The sequence below is a fragment of the Drosophila bipectinata genome, chromosome 2L (assembly GCF_030179905.1).
Source record: "Drosophila bipectinata strain 14024-0381.07 chromosome 2L, DbipHiC1v2, whole genome shotgun sequence".
In the NCBI taxonomy this organism is placed as follows: Eukaryota; Metazoa; Arthropoda; class Insecta; order Diptera; family Drosophilidae; genus Drosophila; species Drosophila bipectinata.
Window position 1 is genome coordinate 5,934,034 of NC_091736.1, and position 25,405 is coordinate 5,959,438.

The window sequence follows — 25,405 nt, forward strand, 5'->3', positions numbered from 1 at the left end:
TTGTTTTTACAGAAACTTACCTTTGTGAGGTCTTTGAAGGTAAGCCCACTCTGCGTATGAGTGATGCAAAAAACGAGCACTTCTAAACTAATTGTAAGCCATTGAAATAAATGTTAAATTATTTATAAGGTATACCGTAGTCTTTGAAACTTTCCCTCATTGGCAAAACAACTTTCTGCTTAATTTACAGTTGCTACAGTGACGCAGCAAGCTCCCCTTCTCCTTCTGCATGTAATGATGTTAACACTGACTGACATCAGGCACGGGTCGTAATTCACATGACTGTTTGCTGTTTGGTGTTGCCACCGCTACCGTTGCTTACCACATGGGATAATTATGGGAATGTCAGTCAGTGTTTTGTTCACTGCTGCATTTGGCGCTTTGCGAATTGGGAACACGATCGGGGTCACTGGGCCGGAAGAGCACTATAAGGCACTTTATATTCCTTACAAAGATTTTAATTAAACTCAACAATAGGTCTCCTTTATTGTACTAGCCATTTTTTGGTTTTAGGTCTAGATTTGTGAAAAATCTAGAAGATCTAAAAAAAATAGGGGGTCTGCTGAATTGTCACTGGGACGGTTGGAACCCGAATATGCACCTAAAGCCTGTTCCCGAAAAGATGCAAACTCGTCTATCACGATCTCTATTAACGGATTAGTGGCATCCAGCTTGAAAGGTATAGTTTCCTCCGAAGATCTCATTCGTAACACCATTTCCATGTATCGCTTTATAGCCCGAACTATGTTTACATGTTTATTGTACCTAGCTGGAGCATACTCCGCCCCCGAGTCATCCTCGTCGCCATCATTTTCGGCATCGCTGTTCTCATGGCCTGTTCTTTGGTACCAAGCCACCTTTAATCGCCCAAACATGCGTCTAATGCGACGTGTCTTTATGTAAATCGAACGTAACTTTCGGAATCCTTCCATTTCCGTGTGACTACTGCCAAAGAAGCGAGAATACGCGGTGGTCAGATTTCTCAGTAGCCATAGTATGGAGCGGAAACTCTGTTGCAGTATGCGGCGGTTTGCCGCATTGCTGGGTTCCCAAAACCTGCGGCGGTTGAAGCGGTGCAAGGTAGTGATTATTAATATACAGATGTAGCTAATCACGTGAATATTCCGTTCAGGAGCATCGCTGGAATAGATAATGTTTGATCTATCCGGATGGAACAGTTGTAAATAGTGGGGCATGTCAGAAGTACTTAAAGAAGCCGGATCGGTAGACAACAGAGTTGCTACGTAAATCGGGGCAGGCATATCTGGACCGGCTACAATTCTGGGGGATATATCCGTCTCTACACTGGAGGTTTTGAACTCCTCGCTGCGTAGAAGGGGCTCCACTCGAGCAACTGGCTTTATCTTGTTTGGCTGCAAAAATCAGTAAAAAGGTGTTCTTGCAAATACATTTTTTAAACTTACCTCATTAGTATTGGTAGCGACATCTCTGGTCACAGTTGTGACTTTCATTGCCACATCTTTCATGGGTTTCTTGATACCATTTAAAGTATCATCCTTGGTGGTATCAGTAAGAACCTTCATGGTATCTTTCTCATATCCCGAACCTGACTCTGCCTCCATTCTTCTCCTACCTCTATACTGCTTTATACAACTTAAAATTTCAATACCACAAAATTTTGAAAACTTATACAGAAAAAGCCAAGAAAGCGTTATGAAAAACAAAATCAAATACATAAAGTAAGTTGTGAGTGAAAATGTGGACAAAATTGATTGACTGTTGTTGACCGTATGATAGACGTATGATATCTGAGCTCTCCTACGGAAACTCAAACTAATGCCATACAAACTGTATTTTCAAAGCCTACTTTTTAAATATATTTCAAAAATTGTATCTCGACTTGTATCATACTTTGGTTTAAAATTTCAGTGACAGATCCAACTTACACATGATAACACAATTATACGAAATATCAGAAACATAAAACATGGATAACGACTTATTGTTCCGTTCCTCGATGCACGATTTTTTTCACGATGACGATGACAATGAAGATGAAGAAGAACCGAAGCCCGAGGTCAAAAAATATTCGTACAAGGAGTACATGAAGAAGGTGATGGCCCTGTTTCCATTGCCGGAGAAGCCGCCGCATATGTGTCATGACGCGTTCATCAGCAAGTTGCTGGCTCCATTTGCTTTGGAGAAGCGGCCAGACCGGAAGGCTACTTACGATGAGGGTGAAATGGAGTTTACCTTCGAGAATGCAAACGAGAACTTCCTGGCCAATCTATATTCGACTGACTACAAGGCCCGGGCAACTATGTATATGGCCAGGGCCACCATGATGGCCAGGCGATCCACTGAACGGTCCGTTCTTAGCCTGGATCAGCGCAAATCGGCCTTTAAAACGGCTCAAATGTTCAAGACCCGGTTTCGCAATTTGATATCCGATTTTCGTAATGTTTGCGTCATCTATCAGCTAGTCCAGCTCCAGGAAATCCTCAACGTGATGAGAGAGCATCCCCCAGCTGGCACTGATCCCAATAATACAATTTTCGTCTGGTGTTACAAGGAAAATTTGAAGCGATTCAAGGAACAAAATGCTACAGTATATATAGATATTTTAGAGGAAAACAAACCTCAAACAACACTGGATGACCTTAAGTTTTACGTGGACTTAACCGAGATAATTCGACTGGTACGGATACTGCTTAACGATGTGACCAGGGACAGGGATCTGTGTGCTCCCCGTGGCTTTATGGAACATCTTACGTAGGAGCTTATTATCAGCCTTTTATGTAATTGAAGAACTTGTATGTTTTAATTTATTTTAGTGACACCACCATGGACATTGATAAGATAATTGCTTTGCCATATGAAACTGTAATGGCCGAACATGATGCTTTGGCTGCGGAAAATCAGAATAAGGAAGGGAGGTTTCGAAATCCTCTTTTGAAAGCCAAGCAGATTGCCTTAAAAAAAGAACGTTTTCAAAGCGACTGTAAGTTTATAAATATTTTATTGCTTATTTATTAAAAAATATATAATGTTCCTTGTAGACATCATGCCGGTGGAGACTCGATATAGAGTGAATTGGACCTACGATAAGAAGGAACAATTTCAATTCAAAGACGACTTACATTGTAAGGTTAGTCCTTTAATAAAATATATGTTTGTATTATCTATTCTAAAGTACCTTTTATAGGTTTTCACCGATGAGCTGGAAAAGCTGGCCGAATTAACCGAAAAGGATAACCGGGTGCGCCAGAGTGTCACATATGAATACCTCTACCTGATCGAATCCTACAAAAAGCGCATCAATCAGGTCCAACAAGCCTACGATGATGACATGGAGTCAGCTGAGAACATCGTGCAGGCCACTCGCAATCGCGTCAACAAATGCAAGGAGGACCTGAAAATGGCCATCGATAAGGTGGAAATGTTTAGACGGAAAACCAAAGAGGTCCGCGATAAAATAGCTGAAGAAAAGGAGGCTGAAAGGGCACGACTATCAGCGGTACATATAATAATTGGTTTAACTAAGTATAATGCCATTTAATTAAATTTCTTCCACAGGCTCGACCTTCCAAAAGACCATCTCAGCAAGTCCCTGTCAAGCCCGAAAAGGGTAAAAAGAAGAAAGGTTAAAACTGAAACCAAATTCATATATTTGGAGTACTTTCATAACTTTTTACTCACGATTCATACAACTTTTAAATTTTTGAAGTGATGCCTTAAGGGCAAAGGACTAATATCAAGTATAACTAAGAATGTCTTTAAAAGACCTATTTGGATAACATGAAACTACGTGTGTTAATTTTAAACGATAATAAAGAAATTTACTCCATCTAAAAATATTGCATACTTTTGGGATAATCAAAAGTGGGTCAACATCACTATTTAAACAAAAAAAACTTTAAAAAAAACAATTGAAAAATATTTAAACCTTGTGAAAAATGTCAGAATAATGTACAGTATATCTTAAACCACACAAAACACTACAACACTAGACAACACTATATATCCTGCAGAAAAAACCAAAAAAAAAGGATAATAAAAGACACTAACCACAAGACACAATACACAATAGCGTTATGAAGTCACACATTGAGGAAATTATGGAACTTTTTCCGCTGCCAACTAAACCTTCGGAATATTGCCACGATGCCTATCTTAAGAAAATCCTACCAGAAAAAGAAGCAATCCCGAAAAAAGTCAATGTTACGGATGGGATGCCCGGTTCAAAGGATCTTAAAACAAGAGATACCTTACAAGAGCATGAAGTTTTCGATGCAATGCTGTACAGAGTTGACTATGCGGCTCGTGCCACTGTGTATATGAATCGAATGACGTCGCTTTTTAAATCGAGTCTTTCCCAGCGACAGCGGGATTCAATATTTGCAACTACTCTCATGTTTAAAACTCGATTCCAAAATCTAATTTCCGACTTTAGCAGCGTATGCGTAATATTCCAGTTGATGCAACTAAGAGAGCTACTAAATGTAATGCGGGATATACCGCCGGAGGGCACCGATCCCACTAATACGATATTTGGATGGTGCTACAAGGAGAAATTGAGGCGATTCGAAGAGCAACATAGCTCCGTGTATATTGATATTTTTGAAGAGGATAAATCACAAGTTACTTTAGATGAACTTAAATTCTATGTCGATCTGGGAGAAGTTATACGATTGGTAGATGTCCTAATTTCCGACGTATCTTCAGATCCAAATTTTAACAATCTGACTACTTTTAATGATGCAATCTCGTAAGTAAGAACTTGCACTTGTCCTGAGTTGTCCATTTGTCTGTTTCTACGCGACCTAGTCTCTCAGTTTTAAAGCTATCTACTTCAATCTTTGCATACACTCTTCTTTCCTCTGCAAACAGTATATAATGGGGAATCGGTGGGGGAATCGATGCATCGTTTAAGGTCGGATCGGATCAGAATTGGGGAAGATATAGCCATTACTGTGGGCCCTTTAGGGGAAAATCCCATTTTCAAGGGATCCCATCAGGAAAAATGGACAAAAAATCTAAAAAATATTTTGTCTCAGGATTTTGATGCAGAATGGTGGAGAATCGATCTAGAAATCGTTTAAGGTACTCCGCTTGAGAATCGGATCAGAATTGGGTAAGATATAGCCATCGCTGTGGGCCCCTTAGGGGAAAATCCCATTTTCAAGGGATCCCATCAGGAAAAATGGACAAAAAATCTAAAAAATATTTTGTCTTAGGATTTTGATGCAGAATGGTGGAGAATCGATCTAGAAATCGTTTAAGGTACTCCGCTTGAGAATCGGATCAGAATTGGGTAAGATATAGCCATCGCTGTGGGCCCCTTAGGGGAAAATCCCATTTTTAAGGGATCGCATCAGGAAAAATGGACAAAAAATCTAAAAAATATTTTGTCTCAGGATTTTGATGCAGAATGGTGGAGAATCGACCCAGAAATCGTTTAAGGTACTCCGCTTAAGAATCGGATCAGAATTGGGGAAGATATAGCCATCGCTGTGGGCCCTTTAAGGGAAAATCGCATTTTCAAGGGATCCCATCAGGAAAAATGCAAAAAAAACTAAAAAATATTTTGTGTCAGGATTTTGATGCAGAATGGTGGAGAATCGATCTAGAAATCGTTTAAGGTACTCCGCTTGAGAATCGGATGAGAATTGGGGCAGATATAGCTATCGCTGTGGGCCTTATAGGGGAAAATCCCATTTTCAAGGGATCCCATCAGGAAAAATGGAAAAAAAATCGAAAAAATATTTTGTGTCAGAATTTTGATGCAGAATGGTGGAGAATCGGCCCAGAAATCGTTTAAGGTACTCCGCTTGAGAATCGGATCAGAATTGGGGAATTTATAGCCATCGCTGTTGGCCATATAGGGGAAAATCCCATTTTCGAGGGATCCCATCAGGAAAAATGGACAAAAAATCTAAAAAATATTTTGTGTCAGGATTTTGATGCAGAATGGTGGAGAATCGATCTAGAAATCGTTTAAGGTACTCCGCTTGAGAATCGGATGAGAATTGGGGCAGATATAGCTATCGCTGTGGGCCTTATAGGGGAAAATCCCATTTTCAAGGGATCCCATCAGGAAAAATGGAAAAAAAATCGAAAAAATATTTTGTGTCAGAATTTTGATGCAGAATGGTGGAGAATCGGCCCAGAAATCGTTTAAGGTACTCCGCTTGAGAATCGGATCAGAATTGGGGAATTTATAGCCATCGCTGTTGGCCATATAGGGGAAAATCCCATTTTCAAGGGATCCCATCAGGAAAAATGGACAAAAAATCTAAAAAATATTTTGTCTCAGGATTTTGATGCAGAATGGTGGAGAATCGGCCCAGAAACCGTTTAAGGTACTCCGCTTGAGAATCGAATCAGAATTGGGGAAGATATAGCCATCACTGTGGACCCTAAGGGGAAAACCTCAATTTTCAAGCGATCCCATCAGGAAAAATGGACAAAAAATCTAAAAAATATTTTGTGTCAGGATTTTGATGCAGAATGGTGGAGAATCGATCTAGAAATCGTTTAAGGTACTCCGCTTGAGAATCGGATCAGAATTGGGGAAGATATACACATAACTGAACTATCGGAAATGACCCTACTTTCGTGTTTTTGAAGATATCATCTTCGGCACCGCCCAAAGTTAGCTTTCTTTTCTTGATATCATTTTTTTTATAGAAACACTACAGAGGATGTGGACAAGATTATTGCCTTGCCATATGAAAGCCAAATGGCCATATACAAAGGATTGTATGCGGAGAAATTTAATAAGAATCAGGGGTTTCATAACGAACATTTGGCTAACAAACAGCGCAAACTCCGTAAAATCCAATCCGAGATCTATTGTAAGAAAAAAATTAAAATTTAAAATCATTTACTCAAGAATACTTTCTAGACATAAGCCCCATATCAACAAGATATAGAATAAATTGGACTTATGATAAAGCACAGCAAGGTCAATTTTATTTGGACCTGCGTTGCAAGGTAATCTTAACCAATTTCCAATAGAACACCTTATTAATATTAATTATATTAAGGAGTACTCCAACAAGCTTGAAAAAATTCGCCATTTGAAGTCTAAGGATATGAGCGTTTGGGATAGCGTTAATAGCACATATCGGATCTTAATCGAGTCCTATAAACAACAAATCAATACGGTTCAGGAGGACTATGATACTGATATGGAACTGGCGGAGAATATGGTACAACTTACTCGTAATCGGGTTAGTAAGTGCAAGGACGACCTTCAACATGCCAAGGAAACTGTTCAAATGTTTAAGAGAAGAGTTCAAGAGGTTCTTGATAAAATAGCTCAGCAGAAAGAGTTAGAGCGTGTAAGTAATGTTTAAATATATTTAAAATGAAAGAGAAAACATTGTTACAAATTTTAGATTGAAGACGAGAAGAAAACAGAGGTAGAAATCTCCAAAACTGTCCGGAAATCCGATACTAAGAAGAAAAACAGGAACAAGAAAGGATGAAAAGGTTTCAAATGGTATTTAAATTCGTAACGATTTACTAACCCGAAAAAAAATAAATAACATTAATATAAAACCAGAAATGAAAGCTAATTTTGATTAATAAGTTTGCAGCTTAAGGGTAATATATACCCTTACCCTGCAAGGGTATAATTTAATTACAAGGGTAAGAAACCATGGTACTATATTGTAGTAGTCATCCTCAATCCCAAAAATATATGTACCACTTCTAAATCTATAAACCGAATAAAAAGAAAACACAAATAATCATTGGCTTTGATAACTTTTTCCTACATTAAAAGGTTTTATTAATTCCAGAAACTAAAATTTGTATATAGATATATGTTGTATATAGTTCTGTAATCTGTTTTAAATTTCTTAGCTTGACATAAAATAGTTTTTGTTTCTATATATGTAGATCCAATATCATTCTCCCATGTTCGGTCTGTATCTCTGTCTTACTTTCTATCTTATACCCCTGTTTACATACAGCATTATCATCGTTCTCACTAAATTAATTGATATAGATACACATAACTACACTAAATACATTATTGACACTCGGTTGGCCCAAAGTGTTTATAATTTTCTCATTTCATAATTGTGATTTTTTTTTTTGGAAGAAATGGAGAATAGAAAACAAATTTTATACACATGGTTTATACACACAAAGGACAAAGAAAATAGCTCACAATATTAAAACTAACAAACTAAAAGTGTAAATGACTTAGGTCTAGGCATAAAAGTTAATTACAAACAACTAGTTTTGCATAATATCAAAATGAAAACTGCTATCAAGTCAACGTATTAAACATAATTCTTTCCTCACACAATTTGGTTACGATTGTTATTTAAAAATTAAACATTAAACATTAAACAAGCCGAGGCTGAGGATGAGGATTAGGAGGCCCACACCTCCGGTTGGGGAGGAGGTCATCTCTAATTGTTGGCAGCATGCGCCGTTCGCAGCTTGGCCCGAACATTCAGATATTCGGGATTCACGTACTGCCGCTCCTCGGCCTCCTCCTGATCCTGTTTCTGGGCCGCCGCCTCGTGCTTCTGTGCCCGCTCCATGATCACCCGGCCCAGTTCACCCTTCAGTCCTGGTATCCCTCCGATGGTTTCCGCCTCCGGCGAATGATGTTCGGCGGCCATATGGCGCTCCTTTTGCTTGTCGTAGGCACGTTGCAGCTCCGATTTCTGGTTTAGCACGCTTTTACCACTAAAAATTTAAGTTTAAATTAATATTTAACTTATTAACAAATTTAATTTAAAATCTACTTACATTCTGGCATTAAACTTGAGCTCTCGATGCAGCTCCTTGCGATCGGTGCTCTCCATGCAGGGATTTATTAGCTTCTTTGGGAGTATGAGGCCATCGGAGTCCGTTTGTACGCCGGTGGGCGTGGCCGGCGGGGAGTTGGTCATGGACATCATCGTTCCGGCCGCGTTCTCAGCCTCGGTCAGACTGTGCCTGAATGCCGTATCTGAAATCGAAACAGAATGGCGAGAGTTCAAAGATAAGTGAACGGATTTGCATTCTTAAGGGGTTATATACAGTTGTACCGCGCAAAAATATGGATTTTTATCGATTTTTTTTTGACACCATAGAAAATATTTATGAAAAATGTTTTACCGACGTTGTTTAGTGCATGTTTCTGGGTACTTAATTAAATTTTTTCATAAAAAAATATTACATAACAAAACTGTTATAGCCGAATCCCCGGATCGTCTTTTTTCGATGGTGTCTTGCGGTGGACAAGATTTCTCGAAAACGGTTCATCCGAAATCCAAAATTCAAAAAAGTTTAGTTAGTACATTGTATTGTCTAGTCCGTGAACGAGGGATTTTTAAAAATTTTGATTAAAAAAAAAATGGCGACGTTTTTAACAAAAAATGTACTTTTTCAACGTTTAAGATTTTCGTTTTTTGTGCTTTAAAAAAGGAGTTTTCAAAAAAATTGAAAATCCCTCGTTCACGGACTAGCTAATATCATAATTAATAAGTGGTCAAAATTTGGTGTTGATCGGATTAGTAGTTTTTTAGTAATCGTGTCCACCGCAAAGGTAATTTCCCAAAAAAAAGATTCTGAGATAATCGCGTTTAAAGTTTCAAGGTTGTTCAAGTTTTATATGCAGATAGTGCGCTTTAAATAGCTACAGCTTCAGTTCTAATGCTCCGATCGTTATGAATTTTTGTGAGAGTATTCCCAATAAAATATACTTAAAGAATATGCAATAAAAAAAAAATCGATTTTTTCATATATCACAACTGTATATAACCCCTTAAAGATGCTCTGCTTAAGAGGTACAGAGAGAAAAAAAGGTTTAATTAAAAATTAAAATAATATCTTTAATAAAATCTTTAATTTATAAAAATATTTGTAACCAAAACAAAGCTTAAATGGCATTGAATATTTTTCTTAAAATCCTTGACATTTTTCTTCAGTGCATCTCTGGTCAGTGTCCCCTTGGTTTCCCAGTGGCAAAGTTTAATTGGCACTTGGCCTTCCCCACACAAATCAGTTCGGGCCTTAACCACCCAACAATGCAGACACAAGAGCCACCATAGGAGCCCCCCAAGAAAACCAAACAAAAGACGTCTAAAGCTTCGTTGTCTTCGCCATTTATTAAGGTTAAATATTTCTTCTCATTCATGTCATTGTCAATTTGTTATTACAAAAAAAAAAAAAAGAATAAAAAACAGATAGCAGCCAACAAGAGCTGTAAACCGTAAAAAAAAAAAAAGATGAGAGCCCAAAGAACAGCGGTAAAGTTCTTTTATTTTTTATTTTCTTGTTCTGGTTAGTTTTTTTTTTTAAATTTGTTTTTACTGAACCGTCACCAACAAACTTCTTTTGTTCACCCATCATATTAACCCACATTGTGGCGGACTAGTTAGTGGCTGTGGCCCGAAGCCCGAAGCCCGAAGCTCGAAGCCCAAAACCTAAACTAGATTAATAGGCGATGATAAGGGATAAAGAAACAGCGCTGAAAGGGCAATGACATGACTGAAAATGGCTAGAAGGCAAGACAGCTTTTTTTAGCCTATAAAATATGAAAAATAAATAAAATAAATATAATTGCCAGTTTGATGAATTTTTTAAAGAAAAATGCTCGAAAGCCAAACCCCTTGGCAAAGTGGGCCATCGATTTAAAGACTCGAGTGGGTCGGCTCCAACGAAATTCCGCGAATAAATAAGCATAGCCCAAGTGGGCCAGTAAAAGTCAAGAATAAAAGAAAAATTAAAGGCAAATTGTAAGCCATAAAGAGTGCAATCAGAACTGCATACACCCAAAAAAAAATACCTAAATTAAAAATACTAGTTCACACACTTTGGGTATTTCTGTGAAAAAAAAAGGGTTTACCAACCTTAATTGGCAACTCCGCTCGGCTCAGAGTTCGCGGCCGGCGATCAATCAATCAATTTCATCAGACTCATTTCGAACAATTCAAACAAATTATGGCTGATTCGCTGGAAAAGCAGCCAAACAAACATTCCAAAGATTTATTAAGTCTCTTGTTTGCCGACTCTAATGGCCATGAAGTCGGTTCGACCTTTAACATTGTCAGGCCCTTTGGCCAGTATTATGAAATTGGTTTTATCAACGAATATGCATTAGGTAAGTATAGGGGGGGTATACCATGCACCATCCATATGTGGCACAATCGGAAATGGCATGCAAATCCGTTTTGATTGATTTTTACTTGGATTTCAAATGGAAATTGGCATTCGCCGACATGGAACTTGTGATTTGCATTTTTATGGATGTCTGGTGGGGTCTAGTCTGACCTAATGGATCTATAAAGGGCATAGAATACCCTATGATACTTGTTGCCAGAGTCTTGCCTGATCTAGAAACATTGCCCAATTTAAATCCACTTGAAAGCCTTATGCAATCTCTGATTATGTTTGTTATGCCTTCGAAAATGTGTTGTTTATTTAGGAAAATTGTTGGTGTGGCAAGTGGCACGCACATTCCTTACAGAATACCTCAGTTGCTAGAGGGTATAGCCAACAAGTTTCCACTTGCGCAATCGACTGGTTCGACCCCAACTCCCTCCCATCCAGCTGCTAGACATTTTTTTAGCCCCACTCGCCACCATGTGGGTTAATGAGCTGCACATATGTGTGTCTGGTTTGGGTGTGAAATTAACGTAAATGAAATAAATGGCGGGGTCTCTATAAGGGACGTCTGGGGAGTCTAAAAAAGACTTCACTGGGGGGTAATTATATGCAATTTGTTTTCACCGAATGACCGAAGGCGACCCAGTCTCGGGCACATAAATCAAGACAACATTGGGAGTGCATTGTGTTTAGAAGTTATGATATGGCACAGGGCTCTGAATTATTATCAAGTGGTTGGGTTTCTGGGGTTTGTGGTCTCAGCCAAACGAAAGTTTTTCTATGAGGGTTAACCGGGTTAAGGGCCCAACAAGCCATGACAGCTCAGTTAAGTGCCAGGGTGGAGGCTTAAGTGCCTCTGATATTTATTTCAAGTGGCAGGGCCAATCTTTTTATTTTTTGGTTTAAAAGCTATAAAGTATAATTGTAAATAGTGTGGCTTATTTTTCAATTATTTTTCCATTACTGACATAATTTAATATTGTGCATCTACATTACCTATCTTTCTTTAATAAATCTCAAGTTTCTCCAAAACACATTCCTTTGCATAACTTAAGCCCCTCCATTCCCCTCTATAAACCAAAACCTTTTCAGAGTCTTTCAACCTTATCAGCCATATGTGATGGCATGTCTTGACCGAATTTTCTACACTTTTACCAACGAGTAGTATAGTAGTATAGTAGTGTACTTAATCATTTTACACCATCGCCGTGGAAAAGCGAAACAATAAGAGCTAAAAGGCTTTATGGCCTCCACGATTTCACCGACCCGAAGAAGACACTAGATGTTTTGTTTGGGCCTCAAGAATGGTTTGAATAGAGTGATGAATAAATGAACAAATACGTATGAATTATTCACGCAGTTTTTCACTCACTTTCAAATATGGACATGCGGTTCATAATGTTGCTAGAAATATTCGAAGAGGGTCGCTGCATTTTTCGGGGTTCTTCTTTTTGAATTTTTAATCTATTTCTTTAAATTTTTTAATATTTTTATTAAACAATAAAAGCAACTGTTGCTTAAATTACAATTTTTGTTTTGAGGTGTCTGTTGGTTGGTGGTAACTAATAGAGCTATTTGGTGGCTTTTGTTGTCACTTTCATTGGGTTTACATTTTAATAACACAGACTTTCGCTTTCGTCGAACCAATGCGTTCTTATCAACACGACAAACGGCTAAAAACTGCGAGCCGAGAAGGAAAATGCTGGTAACCGGACCTCTATAATCGATTGCTGCTGCAACTGCTGGCTGCTATTGCTGCCTGCTGCCTGCTGCAAGTTTGTGCTGCAACGCCAACACACGTAACGCGTTTGGTTCGCTATTTTAGGCTTCCTCATTTGCAGCAGCTAACCAAACACGGCAGGGTTGGAAAATCGGGTTGGCTATGGGTTTGGGTTGGTGGGGTTGGCTTTTGGGCCCAGTTTTCTTATTTTATTTTCTTTCTAGCCGCCGGACTGGCTGACTGGCTTATGCAAGCCACCAAACAACCAACTAACAGCTGACCCAGATATGCATTTCAGAGCCACGAATAGAAATAGAATGGAATAGAACAGAGAATATAGCCGGCGGGTGCTACTAACTAAGCTAAAACGGATTAAATCCTTCGGAAAGTGAAAAGTAAAAGCTCTTTGTTCGTCAGAGAGCCTCCTTTTCTTCCAAATCATGGACATACATGGGGGTTCTTGAGGAAAGTGGTCTCGAAGATTTTAATACTCTATAGACTGGCTCTCATATTATAATATTTTATATAGAATTTCAGCTTAGACCAGAGGCCCTAGTATAGCCTTTCTTAAATATTATATTATTTCTTAAATATTTAATAAAATTTCTTTAAAAAACCTATCAACTATAAGCCACTACCCTTCATTTGAAAAAAAGAACAATGCCAGTCAGCTGCCACAAGGATGTTGCATGTGGCGCGTGACATTTGCGCCATGTGGGTGGTGGGGGGTCCAGTAGCCTTGACCCAAGCCGAAGCTCCTCTGCATCTGCACAAAGGACACGCGCGTGTGTGCAGACCACCAGTGCCCACATTTCCCCTAGAAACCCCAAACAAGGAGGAGATGCAGCAGCCAGCATCCTCCCAGGTAAAGCTTTTCCGGAAGCTCGTCCGCCCCTAGCTAAGCTCCCTTCACAATGGGGGGACAGCGGCCTCCTCCTGGGGAAGAATGTGGAAAATCGACAGCCATCGGGCGCCACAGGCGAGGCGCCCGGCATTCGGCTCATTGTTCCTGGTCGCCTGGTGCTAATTGGCTCCATGGAGAAAATGGCCGCTCCACACACAACACAAACAAAACGGAGCAGACGCCAGGCACCACCACACTTTTCCGGCATTTTCCGTCTCCCGCTAATAAGACGCAAGTCTAAGACATGCCCCAACTTCTTGGCCATCCCAGAGCTCCCCAAAAAAAAAAAAAAAAACGGAGCAACAGCAGGGGAAGTTGCTGTCACTCCACATTCTCCAGGCCTTCCAGGGGCGGTTGGGCGGATGGGCGGGGCCTGGACTAGGGTCTGGGGAATGGTGGCATAAAGGGGCGGAACCCGGGATCCCGCCATTGAGCAACTCTAACTCAAATACTCCGCCTCAAATCAACCGGCGAGCAGCAAGTGCCAACAGCAGGATACTCAACAGGAGCAACAGGAGTCGACAAACAGGAGCTATGACGTCAGCGACAGGATGAGACGGCGCTGACAGAAAGAGAGATACCCAGTAAGGGGGTCAGAATGAGAGAGAAATAGTGTCAGAATGGGGCACCCAAGGGGTGGCAGGCAGCAGGCTATCCCCGACAGCTTACAAAGCTTCACGTTTGTCCAATAAGCTTTATTTTGCCATCTCTCTCCCACGCTGGCAGCCATCTCCCTCGCCCACTGACGTCACTGTGCAGCCTCGACCCTCAGGACACTGTCGCGTCCTCTCGTTCGCTCGCTCTTTGGCTTTTGTTGCGAAAAACATCAATAAATAGATTTCCCTGATTTTTCAACAGGATAGCAGAAATATAGAGCTGTCGTCCTGTCTCGCCGCACAACAACAATTGCAGGCAGGTTTGAAACAAACACCCCCCCTAATCGCCACCCATTGCCACCCAGTGCCACCCCCACAATGGACAAACACCCACAAACAGTAAGACGATAAAAGCTTTCGGAAATATAATATCTCGAGGGGGGCTCGTCTCCAGGTGTCTTTCATGGCTCCAGGTGGCCGTGGGGGCTTTTGTGGAGATTAAAGTGGCTATGGGTTAATTTTCTGGCTTAAAATCAGCTGGCCATGTAGTCAGGGGTTAAGGGTTAGGTCTTGAAGGGATAGGGTTCTGAAGTGGGGGTTTCTTAGGCTTTAAATGATTATTTTTAAGGAAAGTATATCGAAGAATTTATGATTTTGGAAGAGGTTTTAGTAATATATAACTATTGACTAACTAAACTAGTTTTAAAGGTCATATTAGTTCAATAAATAAAGCTAGAATAGTCTAGGGTTCCAGAAATCTAGGTGGTTTCGTGACTAAAAGCTAATTTGGAGCAGAGATCTAGTTGTGTTGGAAATTTAAATACAAATGTTTTCTATAGGTTATAGTTTTCTATAAGTATGGATCAAGATAAGATCGTAGATTAGATAATAAATAGTAATCTACCAACAAGTTCTTCTAGGGACAGACATAACTTTTTCAGAGTCATAGTTCCTGGTATTCCAGAGTCATATTCCTGGCCAGTTCAAAGCCCTAAAGTGCACTCCCACTGCACCACAATATTTACTCATCCAACACCTCATGTTTACCCATTTCTATTAGTCTTCCATTTTCCGATCTGGCCACCTAGAGTCGCACTTATGTCATGGAACCTAATTGCCAATTGTCTCCTTCCAACCAGCCCAAAAGCCACCAACCACCACCACCCATAGTCGTTGTTGTAGGCGCGTGTTAGTCATAGAAATTTTATTTTTATTTTTACTATTTATTTGTGTTTGTCACATTGACTTTTGTTTGCCTGACCTGGCCAAGAGGGGTAACCAAACACACGCAAGGCCAGCCACCTCCCTCACTTTTTCTTACCAACATCTCTCTGTTTTTTGAATTACCTCTTTTTTCTCCTATTTTTAATAGCGTGTCAGAATTTATTGGCCAGCCGTTTAGTCGGCTGTTTTGCGCCTCACGCCTCCTCTTATTAGCAGCCTGAACAGGTGAGTCATTAAATTAGATAATCTGCCACTCCCCCCCCCACCGGGTTGATGGTTTTTCTGGTCAATCACCCAGCGGGAGATGCAACCACAGGAAACACTCTGGCCAAAAGCGTTCGGCAATGTAAGTCAGTGACTGCCCCACCTGCCAGCCAAGTGGCTTACCGGCTTTCACTGAACTCCCCCCGACCTTCCCCACTCAAAAGTGTCCGCTTCAGTCACTCATTCAGTCAGTCATTCATTCATTCAGTCAGTCGCAGCCACTAATTTTCCGCGTCGACATCGTTTGTCGTCTTGTACGCTCTTTTAATAACAATTTTCAGTTTAATTTCTTGCCTTTTCGCTGGCGGTTTGTTGCTGGCGGATTTTTTTTTGTTTTTGGCTAAGCGGCTTGACAAGTGGCCAATACAAAAACCGGACAAAGTCCGTCCAAAGTCCACAAAACCAACCAAAAACTTGGCATTGCGCAATGGGAAAGCCTCAAGTGTCGGGTGCGGGGAGGGAGGGAACTTTGTACTAAACGTTTACCAGGAATCCAAGGGGATTATGTGGGTATAGCATGAGGAAGCTCCACTACAAACCTGCCCCAAGAACTGACCTTTCCTGGGAACCCCATTTGGCCAAAAAAAAAATGCCTACATTAGCCACAACTGTAAGAATGGATTCCTGGAAATGGGAACCCAGGCAGAAAATGCATTTCTAAATCTGAACAGTAATAGGAATTATAAACAGAACAGCTTGGCACCCCACATATATGTATATATATACATACATGTGGCATTCCACAGTCAGCATTCCGCATAAACAATAACAAAAAAAAACTAGAAAAAAAAAAAACAAATCGGTCGACCCCCATTCCCCAAACAACAATTTTTGAACAATAAACAGAAAATTTTTATATTTGCCTAGAGAGTCGGGAAGCATTTATAGTTCGAACCAAGAATGAATATAGGGAATATATGGTATGAACTAAGATATACCTAGTAATAGCCATATTGGAAGAAACTTCTATAGAAACTCTTTGAGAAAATTTCAAAAAATAAGACCAACTAGGAAAGTTTAGTTACGAAGGTCTAGAAACCTACCAAAATTATAGGGAAAAAAGGAAATATGTGGTATGGACTAAGGATACTTAGGGATAAGGATTTTGGAAGAAATTAATATAGAAACTCCCTTAGAGAACTTCAAAAAACAAGCCGTACTTTCAAAGTTTACTTAAGAAATTCTAAAAAGCTACCAAAATTACAAATAATATTATAACCACCAATAGTATAGATTCTATAGAAGATATATACTATACTAAGAAGATCTCTATCTTAATATCTATCAAGATCTCTTCATAGAACCTCAAAATATGCGGGGTACTACACCCCGAGAACTGGGGTGAGTGAATCCATTAAAAGAATATATTTCGTAATCGAAATCCCACAGCGAGGCTAATCAAGCTAAAATTCTCAACGCCAGCCAGAGCCATGGCCAGAGCCATGCGGGTGCAAAACGCTTATCATCCAAAACCATAATAGCCCGGCCCAACAACAACACTAACCAAAAGAAATAAATTTAATAAACATTTTTATGATTGCTCTTCATTATTTGTTTTTGTTTTTTTGAGGGTCTAGTTGCGTACCAGACACAGAGCTTTATGGAAATATGTTACTTTTTGATAAAGCTAAATGGGTATCATTCAGAATAGTGCTTTTTTGGGCAAAAATTAGACTTTAAGTCAAGTGGAAATTGCCTAACAAGATTATATGTTTGTATCATTAAATATAATTAGATTTTATGGGTTTATTGAAGGTATGTTGTAAGGTAATTTTGTGTATTTTATTGAAGCTATATGGGGATCGTAAAGGGGTCTAGTTTATGAGGCCTATAGGGAAAATGTTTGCTGAGTAGTTTAGAGTCTTCTCTCTTGAATAAAAAATACAATTTTCTTGATTTTATTTCACAATTTCCAAATAGCTGAATAAGCTTCTTTATTTAGATCATCGACCAGCTCATGCTCAGCATTCATCGAATTTTTATATATATTTTATAGATTCTACGAAATAGCTGTCTTTATGACATAATTTTTGGGTCATTAAATAGTAAAGATTTGTCTGGTTTTCCAACCAAATGGATCATAAAAGTGATTAGTTAATATTCAAGGCGGCGACTTGACAAGAAATCATTTTAAATCATAATGCGCGTAAATGAGCATTACAATAAAGTGGCCTTGGCAAGCCGAAATCCCCAACCAGTTAAAGCCACAACAACCACAACAACAAGCCCTAAATTAGCCAATCAAAAGTGTAAGAGAGGGAGGTGTTTGCAGACAGTAATAATCATTTCAAAAAACGTAAAGCAAAAAAAAACTACAAAAATTTATGTAAGCCACTAGACGTTGAAGAAATTGCAGCACTTAACAAATAAAGCAAAGATTGCAACCGGCTTTTAGCCAAAAAGCTGAAAAACAATTAAAAGAGCTACAAAATCACTTAAACCTTTCACTCTTTTTTTTCACACACTTGCTTATGCTTATCTTCTATGACTTGGCGAAATTATTTGAATAAAAGCAGACTCATAAAAGCAAACGTAAATTGAAAATTTTTTTTTATTATATGATAGCTCCATTAAGACGACATCCAACCGAAGCAACAACAACAAATCAATCAGTGCCGGAAACGGAACAAAATCCAAGTCCGAGAAACGAACGAAGCCAAATGGAACCAATCAAACGAAAGTAAAAATAATTTGCATAAACAATATTAATCAAAAATGAGATATATACCAATAAAGTTTTATGGCTATATTTGAAAGTGAAACAAATGTAACATCTCTAAGATAATTGTAAAGTTATTACCATTTAAGATACTTTTTATGGATGACGTCATTTAAAGACATGCCATTGTAATGGGGTTCATTTATTGCTCTGTAGTGACTCTCTTCTAAGCTTACAACAAGACCCAGCTCTCTTTCTGGTGTGTGGCATGCAACAAGTCGCACGCTTGGAAATATCCGAATTGTTCACAGGAAACCATCAAAATGTGCAGCATGAAGTTGAAAATCGAACAGAGCTCCTTCGTTCTATAATGTCTTTCTCTCTTTTTTTTTTTTTGTTTCTTTGGCTCTCTTTGTAACGGCAGGGGTCACTCCTACCCCCCTCTTAAGCGTGGGGGATGTTGTCCTATGCTCCCTTTGGCTGGCGTCTCTCACGTCATTGCACTTTGTATGCCCATTGGAGGTGGTATATGTGTTTTGGGGGGTGGTGGGGTAGTGCGTGAGGGGTTGTCAAGCGAAAGAGAAACTGATGGGTGGTGGCTTCCGAACAGTGGGGCATGGACATTACACACACAGCTGTTAATGCAATTATCGCCTTTGGAGAAGTGAGATGAATTGCAGTAAACTGTCAATTATGGCAGTGGGAAAATGCAATTATTTATGTAATTGAAAAATGTTTAATATCGAGTGGGGATTATAGGGAAGATGCATTTTTAAAGCCTAATAGAAGCCTATGAAATTTAAGCCATTTCTACCTTAATGACCATGATAACCCTTCAAGGTTTAAACTTAGTTAGCCCCGAAAATCATCAAAGGGTAACCATAGATCGACCTTGAAGATGGCCACTTCGTGTAGCAACGATTTTTTTTTTAATATTCCAAGCAATTCGTTACACTGTAACTCGGATATAGACGGTTACTGTGACCGATGACGAGACCGCAACAAAGGCGGTAAAAAAAAATATCCAAAATGAAGGAAAAGCCGACAATTCAAGTGACGACGTCGTACCACCGCCTCGGTTGAAAAGTCAAAGTCAAATGCAAGAGACATAACACAATAAAACAATACAAATCTACACATCTACACACACCAAAAACAACAAACTAACAATAATCACAGAAAGGAAAACAAGTTTTCACTTTTTTTTTTTTTGAGAGACTAACTCGGGTTGCTTCCACTCGATGTAGTAGGGGGGGCATTCATTTCCAAACGCGATTCAATTGCAGTTGGTCGCTTGGGCAAATTGTGGCCATAATGATGAATTGCATAAGCCGGAATCGTAATTGCAATCAGTGACTAAAACCGCTTCAGTTGCTCATCCGCTTTTGGTCATACAGTTTGGACACTACAAATTGAACTATATACTATACTAACTATATACATACTATACTATTTCAAAGAAATAAAATAAAAATCATTATTTTTATAGCTTCTTTTTAAAATAAAACTAAAAATGTACATAAATATTTTTCTAAGGAAATCTCATTAAGAAAGAAATTACATTTTGGACACTAAAAATTGAACTACTTATATACTAACTATATATTTCAAAGAAATAAAATAAAACAAAATATTTTTATAGCTTCGTTGAAAAAATTGAACTAAAAATGTTCATAAATATTTTTCTTAGAAACTCACAAATAGAAAACTATGAAACGATAAATTTCTTAGAAATATTTCCAGAATATTTCTGAATAATTTCTTATCACAAAAAGCAGGAAACTGAAGAATTTAAATTTTAAAATAATATTTGACAAATTTTTCTCCCCTTTTTCTATTTTTTTAAACTTTCCACTTACTGATTTACACCTGTAGTTCAAAATCTGTGTATAAAACCTGATCCCACACGTAGTATCTGCGTATCTACGTATCTTTGTATCTCGATCTTTTTTCTTTCTTTGGCAATCTTCGGCAGGAGTTGGGTATTTTTCGAGGAGCCAGCTTATCAAGCTCCACAAGCGAATTACGCACATTTCAAAATCTCCGCATAAAACATGACCATATAAGGAGCCTCTCCGTGGCAACCCAAAACGAAACGTACACAAATGGCTATTTGTGGTGGGGCAGGGCAACAGCTACACTACAAAAGCAACAAAAAGTGCCATGATTACGTATCAAGCACATGGCCGACGCCCCTCCTTATTTGCACCCTCTCCCAAGCATACGATTATTGCCCCCTCCATATCAAATAGTCCAAAAAAAAAACACACTTTTCATTCATTCACACAGCGCCTGTTCGCATTTTACTCTATATTATGGATCTCTTAGCTAATCCATAAGGTTGAGAGAGTAAAAATTGCAGTAAGAAGAGATTGTTAACCTTAATCTGTGTCAGTATGATAAGATAGTGATAAGAAAACAAAGAGGTAATAAGACTTCTATAAGAGCTTAAGACTTCTATTAATGGGTTATCTCTGTGTTTAAGATTTCTTAGCTCATTTCACAAAAATAAAAGATAAGATTTTAAAAGGAAATATGTATGTCCTGAGAATGTCTGATTTATATTGTTAATTTATGGAGTTTATAATGAACTTGACTTTTGAGAAATATTACTATAGATTCTATCTATAATTAGAAAAGAAATGAAAGATCGACCTCATAAAAATAGAATAATATGATATTTAAGGAACTAAATCCTTATATTGTTTACTTTAAACTTTTTTACTTTAAACTTAAGAGCTACTTCATAGAACATTGCCTCATTATTCAGGTTTATAATGTATATAATATTTGGTAATATTCTATCTATCTATATATCTATTTTATACTATAGATGTAGTTTAAAAAATAGAACTTATAAAGTAGAACAGATTCTACTAAGGAACTAAATCCTTAGAATTTTTACTTCAAAGGCTCATAAGTTACTAAATTTTTGGTATTATTAGTATAGCTTCTATCTATCTATACCGAAGATATATTATGACAGATAGAGCTCATAATAATAAAACATATTACATATTCTAAGGGAACTAAAAGGGTTTAGTCATTATAAGGATATAATGTTCACTTCTTGAGGTTAATAATGTACTGGATCTTTTGTAATATTGTTTTAAAATTTATCCTTTATATCTTTTATGATATAGAGCATTACCATATCGGTTAGAACCCCATTGTCCCCTCATTCTTTTTGTATATTTCACTTTGATTGCTCGCTTGTTTGACCTTGCTGCCTATTCTTTTTTTATTCGCAAATCTAATCCAAATGGGAAGTAAACCCCAGAAATGGAATTTGTGTTTTTTCAATTGCCTTTTACAAAGATTTATAAAAACTAATCGTAATTAAAGCAAAGCAAATGTAATGCGCAAATCTAAAAAGACAAAACAATTAGCTGGCTGCCACAATTGCGATAAAAAGCTCTAAAGTTTCTGCAGAGATTGCGTGTGTGGCAATGAAATAATTAAATTTTATTGTGCAGCTTAGTATGATGATATCGGGGTAGTGCCTTGTTGGGCGCTTATAATACCATAAAACCATCTGTGCAAATTTTAAATATTAAGCAGCTGTCGGAGAGATTTTTTTTTGGAGAATGCAAGGCAGGGTCATTAAAATTTTTAATATGTCAAAAGCTTTTGGCTGGTTCATCAATCAAGCCAAGATTAATAGCGAGGTTTTTTTTTTGGCCCGAGTCTGAGCTCATCAGTGACACTTTATCAATCATTAACCCAACCCAAATGGGCAACCATGTGATGAGGATGAGGACTAATAACCCGCAAAAAGAGAAAAAATAACCAGTAATTAGAAATTCATTGATAAAATCAAGTGAAATATGAAACATGTGAGGGCCTATTCACAATATTAGAAGAGCAAAAGAGAGAGACAGAGTTGGCCCGAAAAAAGGGCTGGGAGCTCAGGCCTCCCTTTTTATACAGAGAGAGAGTGAGTGTAAGAGTGAAAGAGAGCCAATGGGCATGGACATGCTAATCACGCACACACACCAAACAGGGGGCGAAACAAAAAAAAAAAAAATAAAAATAAGGAACCAAAAACAAAACAAACCCCAAAAAGAACAAGAAATACAAAAACAAAACCCGATTCGATTTCGGCCTTCTGCAGTTTGCTTAGCGCCTGTTCAAATAAGTTTCAAATTTTGACAAATAAAACCATGGTTTTGTAATTTACGAGCGCTATTTTCATAATGATTGAGCGCGAGACTCATGAAGTGGAGTGTGTTTGCTGTTAAACATGTCTCGGCGCGCCCCCGATCCCCAGGAGGAGCAAAAGGACCCCTGTCTCAGTCTGTATGTCTCTTTATTTATTCGTTTTCTCTTTCTGGTAGCTGGCTTAAATGCTGTGCAATAAAACGGGATTATGTACGAGTGTGTTTTGGTGTCTACTGTTTGTTTGTGCATATAAATATACAGTGGAGACTCGATAGAAAGGATTTAAAAAATTAAAAATATAAAAAAAATAAAAGTAATACAAATTTTAGCATTTTTATTAAATATTAATGTATATTTTTGTATTTCAAATTCCTTTGGATTATCATTTACAGAGTGTCCACTGTATGAGCCCTTTTTCTGAACAGTTGGCAGGGGGTGGCTTTGGGTGCAGCTAAGAGTTAACGACGGCTGTACGGGTTACTGGCTGATGCCTCCAAAGAAGCTGCAACGACGGACGGAACGCTGTCTAGACGTTTGATTACCGGGGCAGACGCAGACGCAGACGCAGACGTCGCCGCGAGGTCGTGTCACAGTGGGACCTAAATCAGCACTCGATCGTTGCACTGCCTCCTCTCTCTCTCTCTCTCTAATCATTATTGTCCTCGATTATGATGCCACTTTATTGGTATTTGGGGCTTGGCTGCCTTATCAGTTCTTTCTTTTCGTTCCCAGACGGTCGGTCGGTCAGAGTGGGTTCTTGTCATCGATGACACAATGGTGGTGTAATGCAGATAATGGGATAATGTGCGAGAAATAGGGCGACTGTGGTAATTAAGCTGAGAATTTATGACAGGCAGGTTCATTGAAGATTATGAAATACAAAGGCTATTAGTAATGAGAGATGGGAGAAAGACATCTTATTAATAGGCTGAGAAATATTCAATACTCTCATCCGGTTTACATCCCCATTAAATCCCTAAATTATTAGAGAAAAAAAGGATCCATCTGAAGAGAAATCCGGTTTAGGGATCACGTCATCAAAGCCGGTTCTGAAACCAGGTTCTGCATCAAATGCTCAAATCGCATTCCGGCGGTATTCGCCACACACGATCGGTTTTTTTGGTTCCCGGTCTCTCGAACCTCGATTCTCAAGGTAATCCAATGCCAAGGAGGCACGTAATCTTGTTCGGGGTTGGCCGTATCGGAATCTGTCCCTTTTTCTACCTGACTACATTCGAGAATCGACATTATTTTTTCACAATTTCGTCACAGTGCATTAATCAGCATTGAGTTACCCTATTGTTTTCCTACTAATAATTTTACTTATAAAGAATAATATATGGAATTGCTTAATTCCGAGAGCTGCAACAACCACTGTGCCCTTTGCAGACATCAAGGACTCCTAAGTCCTCGGTGTGTGTGCAGTCTCTCGAATTTTTTCCACACTTGCGGGCAAAGGTCAAAAAGGCGCAAATCAAAAAAGTGCCATTGAATGGGAGCCTTGACTTTTGCACTTTTGCCAAATGTTTGCTGGAGGAGGACATTGAACAACCCAGACGAAGGACAAACCAAAAAAAAAAGCCAATCTGGGTACCTAAATCTAAAGGCTGTCGAACTCACCACGAAATGCTTCAAGTGCCCCGTCGTCCTTCTCGGGGGGAGGCGCGCGGTGAGTTTCACTAGAGGTGGGTGAGATGGGGGGTGGTGATGGTGTGATGGCAGTTAAACTGGAATTTCAGCCTCTCGCCGAGATGTTTTGATTTTTCGCCGTCTCTCTCGCTCAGCTGCTTCTGCTTTTGGGTTTGTTTATATATAATCCTTTTGTTTCTTTCGCTTTTGGCGCGCAATTTTTGTTTTCGTTGTTATTATTGTTGTTATCTGCTAGTTTGCAATGCAATTTTTCAACACACGCGAAACCGTTTTGTTGTGTTGCGTTGCTTGTTATTGTCTCTGTTTCGGTTATGTTTTTTTTTTTATTTCGCTATTGCCTCAATTTGCATTTCACGTTTCGCAGCAGCTTCGACGACTTTGACTTTGTTGCCGCACAAAACCACACACAAAACACAACAACAACACACACACGAACACTCGCAACAACAAAACAATCTGAGGAAGCTGTGGCGTCCGTTTCTTCTTTCCCAAGATTGCAAATCCGATTTTACTGCCTGATTTGTGGCTGTTGCAATTACCAACGGACCAGGCGATTGTTATTTATCTCCGGATTCCGGAATAAAGTTGCACGGCTAAGGCTGAGTTTTAAGACGAGTATGTGAATGCGTTTTATCGATCGTTTTTATGCAATTAAATAAAAACTTAGTTTATTCATCGAGTTGTTTTTATCAAAACATAAATTTAAATTCTTCCGTTACAGTCGCGACGTAAGTCGTTTATCACTCCGTCAACCCACCAATCCGTCTGGCTTGATTTTTGCGATTGAAACTGTTGGATTGGGTAATGTGACCAGACACTGCGGCACTATAATGGCCTTATTTTTATTTTTTTTTTATTTTTAAAATAAAAACTTGGTCACACTAAAAAAAGAGCTTTGAATCTGTGATTTTGGTATTTTTGGTATTTAAAAGAAAGCTTTAAGTTTAAAATCAGCAGACTTGAGCGGGAAAATTGGCAAAATTTGAAAATTTCATTCTTTGCAAATATATAATGTGAACAAATGTTTCATAAAATTATCTTTTTTATTATCAGCCATGTGAAAATGTTAAACTTTGTTTTGTATTTTAACGGTCTTACTAAATTGTAAGTTAAAGTCCTTCGAACAAATAAAACTATATATCTCTCTT

At 38.6% G+C, this 25,405-nt stretch overlaps 4 protein-coding genes across 9 annotated transcripts; 2 read left to right on the forward strand and 2 right to left on the reverse strand.

Moving 5' to 3' along the window:
* Positions 1-461: 461 nt before the first annotated feature.
* LOC108119901 (uncharacterized) lies at positions 462-1,777 on the reverse strand. Of its 2 annotated transcripts, XM_043211457.2 has the most exons (4): positions 1,425-1,777; positions 1,208-1,373; positions 1,116-1,140; positions 462-1,056 (listed from the first exon to the last, which is right to left on the reverse strand). In XM_043211457.2, the coding sequence occupies exons 1-4, from the start codon at positions 1,695-1,697 to the stop codon at positions 516-518; spliced, it is 1,005 nt and encodes a 334-aa protein (XP_043067392.2). In that variant the 5' UTR covers positions 1,698-1,777; the 3' UTR covers positions 462-515. The 2 variants fall into 2 exon arrangements, with proteins under 2 accessions (XP_043067392.2, XP_070133252.1); XM_070277151.1 differs by having other exon boundaries at positions 463-1,373.
* Positions 1,778-1,876: 99 nt separating this feature from the next.
* On the forward strand, positions 1,877-4,020 carry LOC108119932 (uncharacterized). Its single transcript, XM_017233374.3, has 5 exons — positions 1,877-2,733; positions 2,796-2,962; positions 3,021-3,109; positions 3,167-3,478; positions 3,538-4,020. Exons 1-5 carry the CDS (start codon positions 1,949-1,951, stop codon positions 3,607-3,609), a joined length of 1,425 nt encoding a protein of 474 aa, XP_017088863.2. The 5' UTR covers positions 1,877-1,948; the 3' UTR covers positions 3,610-4,020.
* An 18-nt stretch (positions 4,021-4,038) lies between these two features.
* Positions 4,039-7,525, forward strand: LOC108119902 (endonuclease MutS2-like). 4 transcript variants are annotated; one of them, XM_070277148.1, is made up of 5 exons: positions 4,039-4,729; positions 6,652-6,818; positions 6,869-6,957; positions 7,011-7,307; positions 7,365-7,525. In XM_070277148.1, the coding sequence occupies exons 1-5, from the start codon at positions 4,056-4,058 to the stop codon at positions 7,452-7,454; spliced, it is 1,317 nt and encodes a 438-aa protein (XP_070133249.1). In that variant the 5' UTR covers positions 4,039-4,055; the 3' UTR covers positions 7,455-7,525. The 4 variants fall into 4 exon arrangements, with proteins under 4 accessions (XP_070133249.1, XP_070133250.1, XP_070133251.1 ...); XM_070277149.1 differs by having other exon boundaries at positions 6,869-6,928; positions 6,982-7,307; XM_043211458.2 differs by lacking the exon at positions 6,652-6,818 and having other exon boundaries at positions 4,603-4,729.
* Positions 7,526-7,721: 196 nt separating this feature from the next.
* LOC108119988 (protein FAM107B) lies at positions 7,722-24,908 on the reverse strand. 2 transcript variants are annotated; one of them, XM_017233461.3, is made up of 3 exons: positions 24,228-24,908; positions 8,737-8,938; positions 7,722-8,673 (listed from the first exon to the last, which is right to left on the reverse strand). In XM_017233461.3, the coding sequence occupies exons 2-3, from the start codon at positions 8,886-8,888 to the stop codon at positions 8,391-8,393; spliced, it is 435 nt and encodes a 144-aa protein (XP_017088950.2). In that variant the 5' UTR covers positions 8,889-8,938; positions 24,228-24,908; the 3' UTR covers positions 7,722-8,390. The 2 variants fall into 2 exon arrangements, with proteins under 2 accessions (XP_017088950.2, XP_017088949.2); XM_017233460.3 differs by lacking the exon at positions 24,228-24,908 and adding an exon at positions 12,452-12,619.
* Between the last annotated feature and the right edge of the window lie 497 nt (positions 24,909-25,405).